Consider the following 17,738-nt stretch of genomic DNA (forward strand, 5'->3'; position numbering starts at 1 on the left):
AAAACATTGCAGTTTAAACTAGAGAAATTGCTATTCAATTTTTTTCAAACAGAATGACCAGCAAAACCAAAACATTTTCAAACAACAATATTCCCTTTAATGCTCTATTAGCTGCATCTTTAATGAAATCCAATAAGTTCTGTAGATTTCTCTTCATGATAATAAAATATCAATTTCTCATATAGATTTGCTGTATCAGCGTTTCACTGTGCCAATCAGATGCAAACAAAACTTGCAAGTCTTTTTCTGTGGTGTGAAATGACAAATGTCCACTTGCATCTGCTACTACTATTATTTACTGCTAAGGAGTGTAATCGAAACCCGTTTTTGTCTTAGCATTATTTTAAAAGACAAAAGCCCGCGACCCACAGGAAATGAATCCACGACCCACCTTTGGGTCGCTACCCACTAATTGAGAAACACTGCCCAAGATTATTGACACCCAAAAGTAGCGCGTTAGTGAAAGGAACTATCTAGTTACAAACTACATTATATACTCGCATTAAAGCCGACCCTCTAACACAGCTTTAAAATAACCCTTATGATAAAAGAAATAATAGAGAATGTGTACACCAATCTGTGGATAATGGTGAAGTCTCCATTTTTATTAGCATGTGCAATATTTGGAGCTTAGAACGAACACATAGACGAAACACTGCCTATCCATTGTGTCTCTGGGTTTCAAACCACTTGAAAATCTCAATTTCTGGGTACTGCCGTCGTCATTTTCTTTTTTCTTTTTTTTCTTTTTTTAACAAATGTATTGCAAAATCAATTTTACAGATACAAAGACCCAAATTCAGCTTTTTACTATAAATTCTATGCCCAGACTTGCCCCATTAATTTGGTTTTCCTGTATAAACCATGCCACTTACTATGATTGGCTTCTGGTGACACAGTACCAGAAAGGCGTATATAAACTGACCCCCTGATTTGGGTATTTTATTTCATAGTTGTAAATAAAGCTTAGATGTGATTATATGTGTTAGGGAGAAGATCTCCTTGAGGATACATTCAGTGTTCTCGCACTTTGTACTTGAGATGGCGCCACCTTAATTGTATTCAGTTTAACTTTGTAGCTGCTTGATGGCAGACAATTGTGTTAGCTCCCTTTAGGTGAAGCTCATGTTATGTAAAATACATACTAATTTCTCCACATGTTTTTTTAAAACATGCATATATATATATATATATATATATATATATATATATATATATATATATATATATATATATATATATATATATATATATATATATATATATATATATATATATATATACAAATCACTATTTTAAATAGAACTTTAAATGAATGATTTTTAATCACTAAGAGGCTCTTAATAATACACACTGTCCCTTTAAAAAAATTCTAAATTCAAAAGTTGGTTCATTTTATAGATATCTTAAAAAATAAAAGAATATATGATGACTTTAGAAAAAACAAAAAAGGGACACTGGGGATGAGAGTGGCATCTAACCAACATTGTTTTAATCACTAGTCTTTTTTACAATCATATACATCGTCATTATATTCTTACCTTTTTCATAGGGTAGGCTGGATTAAAAACCGTAAAGCTGTATGTGGCCCACAGGCTGTGGTTTGCCACCCCTTTGCTAGCATATAACTTAACAAACTGTTAGAGTATTGCATGTTAACACACTAGTTATTTCAATAACAAGGACTATTTTGTTGCTGTAATGTGAAATACAGTAGCTCACCATATTTTACGGTATGATGTTGAATAGTCAAAATTTTCGGCACTTCGTTACAGCCTTTTTCTTACCACCATACAACATCAACAACAAATTTGTTCGCACTCTGACAAGTTTATAGTTTAGTAAACAATTAAAATAAGGAGAGAACATTTAAACGAAGTTTGAACTTGCAAGGAGAACAGGAGATCACTGTACCGAAAAAACCTTATTTGCCAAATTCCAAATCTGTTTGGGTCTGAGAATGTTAAGAATAAGGATGAGATTAAGCTAACAAAGTCTTCACAATCTTCGCAAGTGGAAGTTTTAAAAACTGTTTTCATTTTAATCTGCTGTCTCCTTTCCCCTCTGTATTCACCTGCCAATCCAGTCTACCAGCCCAGGTCACATCACAACAAAAATAAATACATCTATTTTATCTCTTACATGTATAGTTTTTCATGACAATTATTTACTTTGTTACTAATGTAAAATATGTTTAAACAGTTTTGATATTTTTATCTGGAATGTACAGTATTAGGTAATTATTATAGGTTCTTAACCCCTCATTCATCTTACAATCCCCGTTTCAGGGGCAATAAAAAAAACTGATATTCCCCAATAATAAATTTTGGAGATCATTTTTTACACATTTAATATTGACAGATTTTTAAAAATGTTACTCTTTAGAAAAGTAACGAAGAAAAAAAAAATCTGTAATTTTCTTTCACACGACGAATGATTTATTTGCAATACGATTGCGTTTTTACACAAAAGTATCACATTAGTGTGTAGTTGCAATCATGAATACTTTTGCGACTTGTCCTGCGCAGAACCCCATTAGTCAGGGTACTGTAAATGATTAATTTTTACATTACAGTTATTTGGTAATACTTGTATTAGGTATTACAAAATAGTAGCCAGTAATAAAACATTTTTTCAGAGAATCGTTGACGTAAAAAGACTCGTTCCACTCAACCAAACATTCGTGACCATTACTAGTCAGCGGACACGCATTTCTGTTGGTGTTTCTTGGACAAAGAAAACAATACCAAGAACTTCACAAAGCAACAGTCGAAATGTTGTCGAGCACATCAATTATATTTGATCTGCATCCTTATATCTGAACAAAGCAGACGGAATATCTTTAATATCATTGACGGAAACATAATAATGTTAGTAACACTTAAAATTCCTTTGGAATACTTAGAAAGGATTATTATGTAATCAGTGTACTTTTGTCACACCGGATTCAGTTCCTATAAAAAGTACCGAAAACATCAGTGGAATGAAAGATCAAGCAAATCTTCTTCAAGACAGGAAGTGAAATTCTTAGACCTTGCTGGAATTACAATTATCTTGATTGTCATTTATAACAGCGTAGTCAACACTGTTTACCATGAGATTAGACGTGCCACTTCTGGAAAATCTGTTATAAAGACTTAAAAGAGAAAAATGAGATAAGATAAGAAGGATGTTGCAAAAAATAGGCAAAAATATTCACAAGGCAGTGCTTGGAGACCCGCGCAAATTATATGTGCATCAGAACCTTGAGAAAATGACATAAAATGTAAATACTCATGTTTCTATAAATGGACAAGATTTATTGAGTATTTTCCACAATTGTGTGCCCTTGTTTAGGGCTGTGTTGGCCCTGAGCCTGTTAGTCCTTGTTAGTCCTTTAAAGAGACTTGTAGCATCTGCCAGAGGGTAGCAGGTCAAAGACTTGTTGACTAAGCTGCTGCAACATGTCCTAGACTGGCTAGAGAGCAGCCAATGATTTCCTGGGCTATTCTGATGACTCTGTAAGAGCAAAAAATTGCCCACTTTGCTCTAGGAAAGATGTGAAATCCTTTCACCTTGTTCATATTATTAACGCTAAGATGTGTTGGTTGAAAAAAAAGATTGATTTTATTTTTGTATTTTCTGATACATTCTCAAATCAGATAGCTCTGCAATACAAAAGAAAATGAAGGCTCCTCCAGTTTTTCTCATGTCGCCGTTTTTAAAAAGACCATTTAAAAAAGACGTATCCCCATTTTTTGTTTGTTTTGTGTATACAGTATTCCATTCAGCCAAAAATGAAAAAAAAACAAAACGTTTTTTTTAAGAATGGCAGGAACCGTACGTACAACCATAAGCTTTACCTGTGATGTTTTTTTTTTTAGACTATTTTATCCAACTGGTTTCAAAATGCAAGCAATGTCCCTTTTAAAGCACAAAACGTTATGCAGCTAGCTCAAAAATAAAATATATCATAAAAATAGCAAGTAGAGACAAATGTGGCCAGCTAATGTTGGGGATACTGTTGACAAGAGTGGCACGCAAACAATACACTTTCATTCGTACTACTTTTTTCAAATATATGTCGCGTCTTAAGGAGGTAAATAAATCTTTTTTTTTTTATTATTAATTGACAAATTTGTAGAGGCGAACTTGAGTGTCATATTCACTTCGTCTCCCCTTTTGGGGCACCACAGCAGTCTTTAGATATTTTATCAGGAAAAACCTCATGATCCGTCTCATAATCTAAATTGTGCCTCCATGCACAATTTAATCATGACTTCTTTAACACGGCCAGTTTCTGTGTATTATAATCTAGATACGCACACTCAAATATTCATGGAATTTGTTTACTACAAATCTACAGGAAAGATTTCAACAAAACACAGTGAGGGACTTAATACTAGTATTAAGGGACAGATGGGAGCATGTGCACCAGAGGAAACAAATTAAGACGGAGCAAAAAATAGTTTGCCTAACCTTACGGAAGTGAAACGTTTGGTCAACAGTTAGGCAAATGGGGCAGTCATTTTAACAAGATAAATATTCCCCAGGGCACATCAACTAAACAATTAAGATACGGCAAGTCAGTACTGGATGAGGAGGTAGAACCGGCCTACGGTGATGGGTCAGAGAAACTTTGAAAGAGCCAACCAAAAACAGAAAATAGGAAAAAAATAGCCTCAAGCCTCTATTTGGGCAGAAGATTTCGTGGGTAGCAATCGTGGAGTGCCATGGACTCACTGGCAATGCCGCGGCCTGTTGTTGTCCTTGTTCTGCAAGGCGCTTTCTGGCAGTATGGGTTAGCGTTTTCACTCAATTCCGGGCCAAGGAAATAACAAGTACGCAGACCTGTAAGATTTGACAAAATCAAAAAGAAAGAAAGGTCTAAAAAGAAAGTATGTGCAGGGTGGTTGGGGAGGAAGCATTCTGTTGTAAATTGAGGCTGCTCTGGTGAATGAAATTGATCTTATCAGGGTTAGTTGTCTTGTTAGAATTCTGCTAGGTTTAAACTTTAGTTATCAAAATAAGACAAGAAGACATCAATGGATTTACAACTTGCAAGGATGACGTTGAGTTGAGAAGCTTTAAGATAAGAGAATTCCATCACCTTCCTAAACCCCTACTCCGAGTCCGCTTTTTTTATTCAACATCCCAGGTTACAAAAAATAGATCTGCTCTAAAGGCTGTGGCAATCAACAAACAGCAATATTATTGGTGAGAGCGACAATGATGCAACAGTCAATAACAGTGAATCAAAATCAGTAACTGACACCCTATGAAATGGGTTTGCATTTTTCGAATAGTAAAAAAACTAAATAAACTTCATAAATACTCACTAAAAGGGAGACAAGATTCAGTTCTTTGTAACAATGTATTTAGTAATTAGATGCAATCCTGAAGGCAAATGTTTTGACATTATTCATCATTTGACAATAAACAGATCAGTCCAACATTCTTTATTAAAATTCTGTCCTTTTCATGTATTTTGGAATCCAGTGGGCGATGAGAGAAAATGTATACATATATTGGTACCTCTTCATACAAGCTTAATTCATTCCAGGATCGCACCAGTACTTCAAATTGCTGGTGTAACGGGCAAACGTCCTGGATATGAAATTCTTCAAAACAAATTGGTCTGCTCCCGATCTTCCGAAAGCATTCAAGTTAAAAATAAAAAGCTATAGAACACATCTTCTTAAAAAGTAAAACAGATTTAAATAATAAATAAACATTAAGACATAGATTAATAAGAAAAGTAGGGTGGTTATTTCCTATATGTATTCCTGCACAGGTTTTTTTTTATACCCCCCTCGTTTAAGTCCAACCCCATGGATTTTCCGAGGGAAACAATCTTTTCCAACACCATGTTGAACTCGGGTTAGAGATCAAACCAACGTCACACGATCACCACGCTCATGTTTTTCTATTATTTCTTGATTCGTTTGAATTGTTTTTCCTCAGAAACCTTGACGTTTCCCTTTCCAGACTCATGGTTACAAAAAGTCACACTAAGGAGATGCAATAAAAATGCTGTCCTGAATTTAAATTGTGTAACTCTCTTTCGCCATCTCCTGGGTTTTAATTCATTTTCTTATATTTTCCATTTTCACTCTACACGAACAAATAACTGCGATGATGAGCATGAAATAGCTCTACACCCCCTCCCCTCTTTCTGCTTCATAATGTGTTGCACATACCAGAACAGTTTTTATAAAAAATAGGATAAAAGCAGATAGGTGCATGGAAAAACTAATTATAAAGGCTCTTTGAAATCAATTGTGCATCGTTAACACAGTTTTAATAGATTTGTATTTTCATTATTATGACAATCGAGATTTGTGTCCCAAATAAAACTCGTACATGGACATCCTCAGGTTTATAGGCACTCGTATAAGTAGATGCCACTGTATTATCTGGTGCTGCAACAACGAATCGTCAAAATCGATTAAAATCGATGATTAAAAGCATTAGCATCTAATTAGATCACCGATTCATTGTGTCGCGTAATTTATGACCCAGCAAGAACGTTAAATCAATGCAAATTAGAATGCACACCATTTCGTTGTGACACTGGGAGTTGTAGTACTGCTTTGGTCCGGCAGAGGGCGTCAAAACAGTTTTTATTAAAAAAAAAGATGTTCAATTTATTATATACTACATTTTGAACATTGCATTATTTACAAACCAAATTGACATGAAAGATTCAACTTTGTTGTGTTTAACTGTTTAGTTATGAAACAAAGTTTTCAAGGGAACGGACAGAACTACAGAGAAAAACAGTCAGAAAATAAGTATAAATTGAATAAAGTAAAAAGAAAAATAATTAAAATGACATGTTTAACTCTACCCAAAGGGCAAATTCTTGAACAAATATCATTTTCATATTGGCAATGTTTATCATCTTCCAAAATGTAACCCCCAAAAACAAATTTGTTGACAACATTTTGAAAAGTGGGTTTGTTTCCTTTTGTCCCGGAAAAATAGATCAACACAAATTAAAATGTATTCCTTTTTCTCTTTTGTTTTGTATGATAAGTCCGAATTGAATATGATCTGTGGATAAGGTGGTAGGAAAAGAGTATATTACATATTTGCAGGTGTTCAGAATAGAATTCTATGCATTTTTTATTATCAAGTTAATTGGCAAACACTTAAATTTAAATTTACATTTTCCCAACTGTTTTTTAAAGTTGCTGATTTTGAATTCATCGTAACCTTGTATTCGCATGAAATGCTTTTTTTAGGGACCCTCAACATTCACCCGGTGGGGAGCTGGTCCTGGGTGGGACGGACCCAAACTACTACACTGGAACCTTCAACTACATGGAGACTAAAGAGACGGGCAAGTGGGAGGTTCTGATGAAAGGGTATGTTTTCACAAGCCCCTTGCTCTCCGAGTTCACGCACAGCATCTGTTATACTCCTCGGTTTTTTTTTTTCATTCACCCTTGTAGTGTTTCCGTGGGAACAGAATTGATATTTTGCGCAGAGGGCTGCACAGCTGTTATCGACACCGGTTCCTCCTACATCACCGGTCCGGCCTCGTCCGTTTTTGCCCTGATGAAAAGCATCGGAGCAGAGCTAGATGAAAGTGGAGTGAGTTGATCTTTTTCTTTTACGCTGAAAATACTTAAGCTGGAAAAGGCCTTGTCCATCATTGCACCGTAACTGCTGTTTTCTATCAGTACAAGGTCAACTGTGATTCCGTGAAGACCTTGCCAAATATTGCCTTTCGTCTCGGTGGCCTTGATTACTCCCTCACGTATGAAGACTATATAATCTGGGTGAGTGTGTCAAAACGCTTACACGCTCACATATTCATTTCTGAGTGACTAAAATGTGTACAGGTCAAGCTAAATCATCAGACTTACTTTAATCTTAACCCCTAACGATTTCGAGGCTAACCCAACACTAACCCCTAACTACTACCCTAATCCTTCTAACCCAAATCCCCTAACCCGGGCGTCGGCAACAAGCGCTTCTGGAGCCACATGCCACTCTCTAGTGGCTCCCTGGCGCTTTTTAGAACATTTTTGATAATGGAAAATGTTTCTGTTGCAGGACAAACCTGATACAAACATTCTTAATGTTTTCCAATAAATACAAGTATACATTCAGTAGAGTATATACAGTGCGCGTTACTGATACTTTTTTCTTATAAGGTTTATATAAAGTTGTATTTTTTGTGTGTTTCCAAATATATGTTTTTTTCTGTTAGTTCTTTTTACCATTTTGGGCGGCAGACCCCTTCCCTAACCCTAACTCTACCTTTAACTTGGGAATGCAAAATCAGCCATGACTGTAAACATTGGCCAATGAAAATTAAGTTTAATGTAACAAATCATTTTCATTAAAAGGGACAGAGGTTACTAATTGATCAGTATAATTATTTTTTGTATACATTTTCTCGTTTTAATATATTTTTTGATAAAATAGAAATAAACATTATCCTTAAATTAAGATAAATTATATTAATGAATGAATGAAACTTATTGAATGAAATTTTTTTTTGACCACGACAAAACAAAACAAAACAAAAAAAAAGAAAAACACAACCAAAATTATTGTAACTGTTCGAAAGAGAGTAGGATGAAGCAAATGCCTTTGAATCCTAACCGTTTAACTTGATTAATAATTCCACAAATCCCACAGTTAACTCTTCTGTGCATTAACAAACAACTAACACCTCTCGACACATTGGCTCAGTGGATACACAGTCTCTTCATTATCATCAATATCACCACTTCCATCACTGTTTTTATCCAACCAGATACATTTAGTTTTACTCTATAAAGCTAGTAATCACCTAATATAATTCAGTTACCAATAATGACAATAATAACAATTAATGACAGTTATTATTACCATTATAATAATATAATAAAAATAATAATATTCATAATAATAACAATAATAATAACAATTTTGATTTGCTTACATTTACGTTTTGCTATATCATTCAGACACCTTTTTCTTTCCCTCTGTACTTTGCCAATATGTTTTTTTTTTTTGTATCTGGATTTGAACAGGTGAATACTTGGACAGTTTTTGAGCTCATCCCGTATTTTACCTTTTTTTCTTATTATTCAAATCAATATTGTTTTTTTTTTGTTTGTTTTTTCCACTAGAAGTCACTAATTAATACATAATTTCCTTTAAGCTTTAAATGCTTTAAGATTTAAAGGGACTGTGTGTGTTGTTTAGGGTTTTTTAGCGCTTCCCAGTTAACAAAAACTTGTTTGATTGCTTTTTTTTTTATTTAATTTAAATAGTAAACAGAAATACATATATTACTGCCTTGGGGTAGGGCGCCTGTCCCGAGACTGGGAGGTGGCTGGTTTGAGCCTCGACTGGGTCATTGATGCTCGGCTGGATTTGGGGAGTATGGTCACATAATGACTCCCAACATGATGTTGCAACGCATCAGGTGGGTTGAGCGAGGGAGCTGGGTATTCCCTCCTCTGTATCAATCTCCCAGGAAGTGTTAAAAGTGTGAATGTGTTCTTGACTCTAGTCACGTCCCACCAGGAAGAATTTACATTTACATAACATGAGCCTCTTGTCCTGTTTTAAAACAAATGATATTTTTACCACCAGGAGGTGCTTAATAACCTTAATAAACCTTCATATTAAAGGCTTTGGCCTCAAGCTATCATTCTCCAGGCCGTGAGTTTGAGACCCCTAATTTTAAACAGTATTTTTTTGTAATGGAATATGTTTTTTTACCATCAGGAGGCGTGGAATTCTACACACAGAAATTGTATATGGAACAAGAATCGCATTAATTTCTGAATATGATCATATTTAAACATATTAGCAAAAAGTTATATGAAATCGTATAATTTGACAGGTAGGACTTTTCAGTTAACCGACTGTTTTATTGTGGTTTCAGCAATCCCACATCGAGGGAGATGTCTGCATCGTTACCTTCAGGGGCTTAGATGTGCCGCCCCCTACAGGTCCAATTTGGATTCTGGGAGCTAACTTCATTGCCCGCTACTACACGGAGTTCGATCGTCGAGCTAACCGCATCGGGTTTGCGGTGGCGGTTTGACAATGTGGGAGACGAGAGCACTTTTTTTGATGTAGCGTTGGCAGACTAGCAGTCACCATTGTGCTTTTGCGTATATGCATTTCTCCTTTCATGTTGTGTCAAGTTTTTGTTGCACTGAACACCTTCTTGTCTCTATTTATGAAATATATAAAAGCAGTTGCAAGGTGTGTTTTTGTCCCTCAAACTTAAATAAAGTTTGAATTCTAACCGATGAATGCAATTATTGATTTCTGTGATCAAAAAGGTTGATGTTGAGTTGAAAAGAGAGAACTGTTCTTTATTTCGACTTTTGATAATGTGCACTTCAAAAACACTTGTGTGAACAGTGGAGTTGGATTAATTTGATAAAATATTGGTTCATTTTCTGTAACCCCTCGTTACTTTGGTTGAAAGACATTCCGTGATATTTCTCCCGGATCACTTATTGCTGAGAGTGGATGCAGTCATAGTGCATTTATGTATGCCTGGAGGGTCTTTTTTGCTGTTTCGTCCACTAAAAAGTAACTGCAGTCGTCCTGCCGCAGTCCAATATCCCTTATTGGATAGTGCCGAGAGCGGGTATAGGCAGAGAGAATTATGTAAAGCCTGGTGAATTTTTTTTTTTTTACTGTTCTGTCCACCAAAAGATGAACTGCACTCGCATTTTTGTTGTTTTGTGTCCTGGTGGCTCTGTTTTTACAGTTGTGTCCACCATAAAGTGAATTACACTTGTGCTGCCCTCATCCCACATATTGCTGCTAGCGGGGACCTGCAGAGTGGATTTTTGACTGGCCTGGTGGCTCTTTTTTACCAGTCTGTCCACCAAAAAGTGAACTGCACCCATGCTGCCGCATTTCAATATCTAAAATCACATGCTGCTGTGAGAGGTTGCAGACAAGAGCGTCATTTTGTTGGGCTTGGTGGCTCTTTTGTACCATTCTGTCCACCAAAAAGTGAACTGCTTTCTTGTGGCCACGCCACTATATGCAGTATGAGTCATTTTGTCTGAAATCGCAACCTAAAATTTTGGGGTTCAAAACCCTGACATATATATATTATACATATATTTCTGTGAAACAACCGTTAACATCAGTTCATTTTCATTTTAAAAGGCTAATACGTTTAAATCAACCAAAACCAAGCTCACTCTTTTTGTTTTGAACCCCACAAAAAGAGAATCATTCAGCACTGAATACCCAAATCTGTATTGTTTTTTTTTTTCATGATAAAAAATGATAATAATTAAAAAAAAAAAAATTGTATCGCTAAATACAACAAAAATGTGCAATACTCGGAGGTCGAGAAATCTGTATTAACTTTATATACAGTAACATGATGCTTCATTATTTGTAATAAGATACACGGTGTCCCTTGAAAAGAGACATGGGGAAGGAAAATATCAGGAACTTGCCAATAAACCATACTTTACCCTAACATATATTTCTATAAACACAGTGCAAGATAACAATGTTGTCTGGGCATAATCACAAAGGTAGCTACGAGCTAGCTGGTTACCTGGCTGGATGACTTACCAGCCTGCCACGTGTTTCACCTACACCTTTACTAATTAATCACCATATTGTTACCAAGAACTGGTAACGTGGAAATCAAAAAAAAAAAAAAAATTAAAGATCCTAAGCCCATTCACATGCCATTCGATTTGTCCAGCCAGCAACGTTAACCATGCAAGGAACGTACAGTGTTGCCATGTCATACGGCAGTACAACATTCACATGTTCTTCTAATTTTTCTCAATTACTTTCGTACATTTCTCAGTTCAGACTTGAAATTCTCAAAACAGCTTGTTATTTCTTAAAACACATCGGACAAGTAGCAAACACCATGGATTACCTGCAAAAGCCAAAATTCCTAGTCTATTGCTGAAAACAAAAACAAACAAAAATAGCAGTGCTGTCAGAATGACAAGTCTTTGTTGCATTGCGTACAAATTAGTTTGGCATATTTTCAATGTAAAAATTACTCTGGAAGGCATTATTGCTGAATATGGTTTATGTAAGTTTGGATGACAATTGTAAATTACACTTTTGAGTGTGGAAGATTGATTGCAAGAGACTGGACAAGACTGAGTTTAAACTGACAGTTTTGCATTTTATTGACAGACCATGTCATCGCAATATGAAAGGCAAAAGACAACACAGAATATTAAAAATGAAAAACAAAACACAAGCAAAATTGTTGTAGGAGCTATAGATTAATATAACTCCATTGCTGGCAAAAATATTCAGGCCGAGACATTTATTAAGTTGAAAACTACTTCACGAATGTAGTGAGCCCGACCTGGCCGCCATCTTGCCTGATCGCCCAGGCCGAACTGACAACATCCGGGTCAGTAGGCTTGGTTTATTGAAACGTCGCACATGCGCAGTGAATGGATGGAGTCGCACATGAGTGCCACGTCACATTACAACGGAAATTAGACTGAAAATATAGATCTTTGAAACGTGACTATGTGTGTTTGTGTAATGATTACTTGCATATTGAAAATAGAAAAACAGGTTAAACACGTTGATTTCATAGCAGGGCACACAGTGACAGACAATTCGCCCGCTCATTCACACTTATAGGGACAATTTGGACCGGCCAATTAACCTAACATGCATGTTTTTTGAATGTGGGAGGAAACCGGAGTGACGGGAGGAAACCCACGCAAGCACGGGGAGAACATGCAAACTCCACACAGGAGGTTCGATCTCATGACCTCAGAACTGTGCCGCCGTGCTGCCCACCCATAAAATGTCATAGTATAAAATATACATACAGTATATTGGATGTAGCATCATTGTAAAGGGAGTATACAAAATCAGAGTAACTGTTCGATTACGAACAGTAGCTGTGTGAAAAGTCTGACTGATGGATGACACGGTTGATCTCCCAATATTTGATTGCATCTTTCTACCAGCCGCAGCATTTGTAAGGCCATGGTTGAGAACATGGTCTACAAGTTTGTCAATGATCTCATCAGGAACTCGCCAATATCCTCTGCCTTTTCTGCCTCATCTCCCAAATCCTAGGTCCCGCAGCATCACACCTCTTCCGCATCTTTTACTTCACAGGCGGGGCCCCAGAACATAATTTGCCATTCCCGAATGACACCAAAGACAAACGTGTGCCCACCAATAAAGCTTTGCTGTTGGCTTGCAGGCTAGCTCGGCGTTAGTGCCTTTCATGGCAGTTTATATGCTAGCCAAGTGTATATATATTTACATCCATCCCTCCATTACCTGCGCTTATCCTCATTTGGGTCGTGGGGGTGCTGGAGCCCATCCCAGCTGTCTTCGGGCAATGGGCAGGGGGCATCTGTTTTTAAGCGAGGTGGACACATTTTACAGCTTATTCAGACAGCTTGCTGTTAGCCTGCAAGCTAGCTGGTGGCTAGTACAAAAATGATTTACAAGTTGTAATAACTTGTGAAGCCCTTTGAGACTATTTGTGATTAAGGGCTATACAAATAAAAATGACTTGACTTGACTTGACTTCATTTTCTCCCTGGCTGTTGATCACGCCCAACCCCTTTTCTTTCCATGTCAAACGTCGCAAGGTTACGGTCTGCTCTAGCTTTACTGTATATACTGTACTTGCCAGTTGACGGTACATCTGATGAACCTTTGACTTATGTCAGAGGACAACTTGGACATTGGTTGATCTAATGGTTACCTTTCGATTCGTTAGTGAGAGAAAGACATTTATTTATATGGTAGCAAATTACCATTTCAAGACTGATTCAGAAAATAAGTAATGAAAAGGATTTGAAAGGAGCTCACACGCACTCACATGTTGACATATAACATGATAACATGTTCAACCATTTTGCATGTAAAGGCATATTCAATTAACTAATGAATAGATCAGTAATGTTTAAGTCTGGCCTGGGGGCCAGTTACGGCCTTTGATCAAATTGTTCCTGGCCTGTGGCTTTTGTCATAAAATTGATCATATGTTGTCATACAAAAAAGAAAAAAGATGATCGCATTAGCTTTTTGGCTACCTTGCCCTTGGCTCTCTGTGAGAATTTTAGCCCACTCCATTCTGACATTGTGACTGTAAATTAAAAAAAGAAAGACAAATTGATTGCGAGGGCCACCGCTTCCAGGACAAATGGAAATTCGAGTATGTTTTCACCGAAATCCGAAAAGACTGCCTGCCTAATTTGCCAAGAGACTTCTGCTGTATTCAAAGAATATGATATAAAGAGGCACTGCCAGACCAAACACGCTGACTACAAAAAGCTAACTGGAAACAACCGCTGTGAAAATGTGAAGCGCAACTGGAAGCTGTTCCAAAAGTGGGCACCGCTGGTGTGTCCCATCTGTTTTCCAAGTGTGCTTTTTTCCAAAAACAAAGACTTACATATAGAATGGATGCATACAACTACTTCATCCAAAATATATGGACTGTAGTATTTTAGTTATGGGGACAGAAAAGGAAATATAAATATCTCAGGAAATCATACCAATGCACTTTAAGTTTTTTAGCGAGTAAATTAAGATATCTTGAGTAACTTTACTACAATTTCCACAGTGCATTGCGGCATAAAAACATTGCAGATGAGGGAACCTGTATGTGTGCATTACTGTCAGGACCAGAACTGAGACAGGACCCACTTGCATGCGTTTCTCTTAGTTTTATTGGGAAGAAGGGAAAGGATAGTACACACGATCCTGGTAGATCGCTGGTCGCGGGGAGCAGGTTGCTCAGACGCGGAAGTGGTATTTCCGTGGCGAGCAATGGCGGTGTCGAGAGCGGAAAAAACAGATCAGTATCCGGGACGGGGGAGCAAATATCGTGGTCAAGATCAGAAAAGGGGTCGGAGCCGGGAAACAGATGGGAATCAGAACAGGAGAGAGTCAGGGTCGAAAAGCTTGCCTAGCGTAAGCTGAGGTTCGCCGACGGACTGACAACTGGTGACAGAAAGACGGGGGTTTAAAAAGTGACAGAGAACCAATCAGCGTCCGAGGCAGTTGGCGCCAAAGGAGCGGGCACAGGTGCCTCGCATCAGTAATCATGACACATTTCCATGTAACAGATTCATATATATTTGGTTCCTACTTCACTAAAATCCACTTAATACGGGTGGTTATAAATATGATTAAACACAAAAATCAAAGGAATAGTGTACAATGAGGAAGATAAATCAAGATTCAGGTAAAAGAATGTTTCTCTAAAGTTTTATTTCTTGAAACAAACAAGTTCTTGTATGTTTTTTACTGGGTATCTAGCACAGTCCAGGGCAAGTTAGCCCTTGTTTTGGATATCATTAGAAACTGTGTTGAAGAGGCACAAGTCAATAAACAGGTTTACCCAGTTTAAGTTTATGAGGCAAGGCTAAATCTAGAAGTCATGCTTCTCCAATCCTCTCTTGAAATGCTTACATTTCTGACATAAACTTTCAACACATTAAACTAGGTTTCGGAAATAAGAGTCATAAAGGCACTGGACTTCTCAGACTGTGCAGCAAGAATTAATCAGCCAAAGCCATTGAAAAAAAATTCCGTGAGTATTCCCAAGATATCTTCGATGTTGTTCCTGGACAAGTATGCATAATCATTGGACTGAGGTTTGAAATTGCTGTATTTGTCTTTCTTCTAAAAAAAAAAAACCCTAATACAGAATAGTTTTTACTTTCTTCAATTCACTGTTTTGTCCTTTTTTGTTCTTGCTACCATGTTTTTCTTTTGCTTTTTTTACACATCTGACCATCTGTTCACTTTTACTATGCTATAAAATATTGGGAGTATTGGAGTAGGTTATGTTGGAGCTCAATCAGGCTTTGAACAGGAAAGATAGACATGGTAATAAAACAATGACATGGAAGGTTTAGCCAGCAGCGAGTCTTTTAGCTTCAAGAATGAGAAAAACCCAACAAATCATGGTTAATAGCTTCTTGCCATGCATTTATCACAGATACAATGATTTACTCCGAAACCTCTGCCCATCTGTCTCCACTATCAGCTGGAAAGCCATAGAAACAAAAAACACATCTGACTTCCTGTCATCAAAGTAGCAAGGTAATCCCTCAGCACTTCTTTTCTAGCCAGGACTTATCTATTGTGCTTGACCCCAAGCACTGCACACGCAAAAAGACAATATTGTTTGACTTATGTTTCAAATGTACAGAAAACAAGCTTTGTGTTTTATTCCATCAAGTAGAAAAGCACAACTTCTTATCAAATGAGCTGGTTTTACTGATCCAGTTCACCTTTAGAAAATAATTGCCAGAACACAAGCAAGTGAAGCACTGTTATCAGTGAACTAAAAGGGGGCTTTAACTCATTTAACGCACAAATAATAGTACTTTTAATGCAATTTCAGAAGCAGAATCTGTTCGTTGTTACCTACAAATAAAAATTAGACAACATTTCTGGCCTCTTAAATAGGTTTCTGAGATATCACATTATTCCGTTCTCAGGAGAAGGTCGTAAAGTGAAATTGTTTGTATGGCAAGGTTTAGAAACAGACCGTAATTCGCTATTGCGTTCTGAACCCCTGGCATCAGAACAAATAAAGTAACTAAGTAGTACATAGAAATTACTACTTATATCTAATATGAGGTTATAGGAATTTATAACATAATGAGAAATGTACAAAGAAAACATTTGATTTTGTTTTACCTTAGCTGTGGCGTGATTTGAACTGGTACATTGAAGTTAGTGGGTGATGCGAAAGGGGAGGAGAAGGTGGATTATAATTAAAAATAATTTTTTAATTTGCTAAGGTTTTCAAATGCTTGGAATATTTTTTTTAACCGCCTCGTTATTCTAAATGTATTGCTCCAACATTCGGTAGGTTATGGCCATGGCACTTAGGAAGGGTGACGATTCGTGATCCTTTTTTGTATTCCTTTACAATTACAAGTTTCATTTCTATGGTCATCATGATTTTGCTTTTCCTTTAGCATCACTGCAAGCCTTAGTCATAAAGAATGAATACAGAGCAAAAACCAAGTATTGTATCGCCGACTTGCGAAGTATGTATTGAACACACATGTTTCTGAACTGAAGGAAGGGAGAGAAATGCATTAAAAGGGCATGTTCAGCCAACTGCATTTGACAACCTTCAGGATGCCGAGACGCAAATCTATATCTGACCAGAATCTTAAATAAGAACAACCAGTACCAAACAGGCATCTTTAAGACGTTACTTGTCATACACAATGATTCCACAAAGTTAGATTTTTGCAACTATGTCTTATAGTTGGGAAAAACATATTAGCTGAGGTAATCCCCTTGTTTTTGAAAATAAAATGTTTAACATTTTTGAGCAAATCAAATATGTAATACCAATGTTTACCACAGTTTGACAGACATCGGTCTTCTGTGTCTTTAAACCCCAAGCCCGTAAATCTCAGATGTAAACGAACAACTGCATTCCCCCCCCAAGTTGACCCTTGTGTTTGAGCTAGTAAAATATTTCATGATTAGTTGTGTAAGAACAAACCATTTGCACTGATTTTGCCTTCATTAAAGTTGGTGATATTGTGCATCCAGTTGCAAACAAGAAATGTAGCTCTTCAATTCTGTAACTGTGACAAAATCATTTCTGGCTCCTCCAATGATTTGAGCTAAGCATAAGTCGTCTTGATAAGCTTGAATGAGGACAATAAACAAAAAGTCCTTGCAAAGAATCCTTGCGCAGCATCGAACACTGCCTGACTCCAGCGGCGTTTGCGGGTGCCCACTGAGCATTCAGCTTCCTCTATTATTCT

The 17,738-nt window shown here is 36.8% G+C and overlaps 1 protein-coding gene across 4 annotated transcripts in view; it reads left to right on the forward strand.

Moving 5' to 3' along the window:
• ren (renin) overlaps positions 1-10,107 on the forward strand; it is a 37,513-nt gene extending 27,406 nt beyond the window's left edge. For all 4 annotated transcript variants that reach the window (XM_088330065.1, XM_088330066.1, XM_088330067.1 and 1 more), the window contains 4 exons: positions 7,227-7,349; positions 7,437-7,578; positions 7,668-7,766; positions 9,875-10,107. In XM_088330065.1, the coding sequence (XP_088186191.1) occupies positions 7,227-7,349; positions 7,437-7,578; positions 7,668-7,766; positions 9,875-10,036 (526 nt within the window). In that variant the 3' untranslated portion in view covers positions 10,037-10,107. The remainder of the gene's footprint in view (positions 1-7,226; positions 7,350-7,436; positions 7,579-7,667; positions 7,767-9,874) is intronic.
• Positions 10,108-17,738: the final 7,631 nt, after the last annotated feature.

This window comes from Urocampus carinirostris, chromosome 3 (assembly GCF_059441175.1).
Source record: "Urocampus carinirostris isolate Australia breed hairy pipefish chromosome 3, RoL_Ucar_1.0, whole genome shotgun sequence".
In the NCBI taxonomy this organism is placed as follows: Eukaryota; Metazoa; Chordata; class Actinopteri; order Syngnathiformes; family Syngnathidae; genus Urocampus; species Urocampus carinirostris.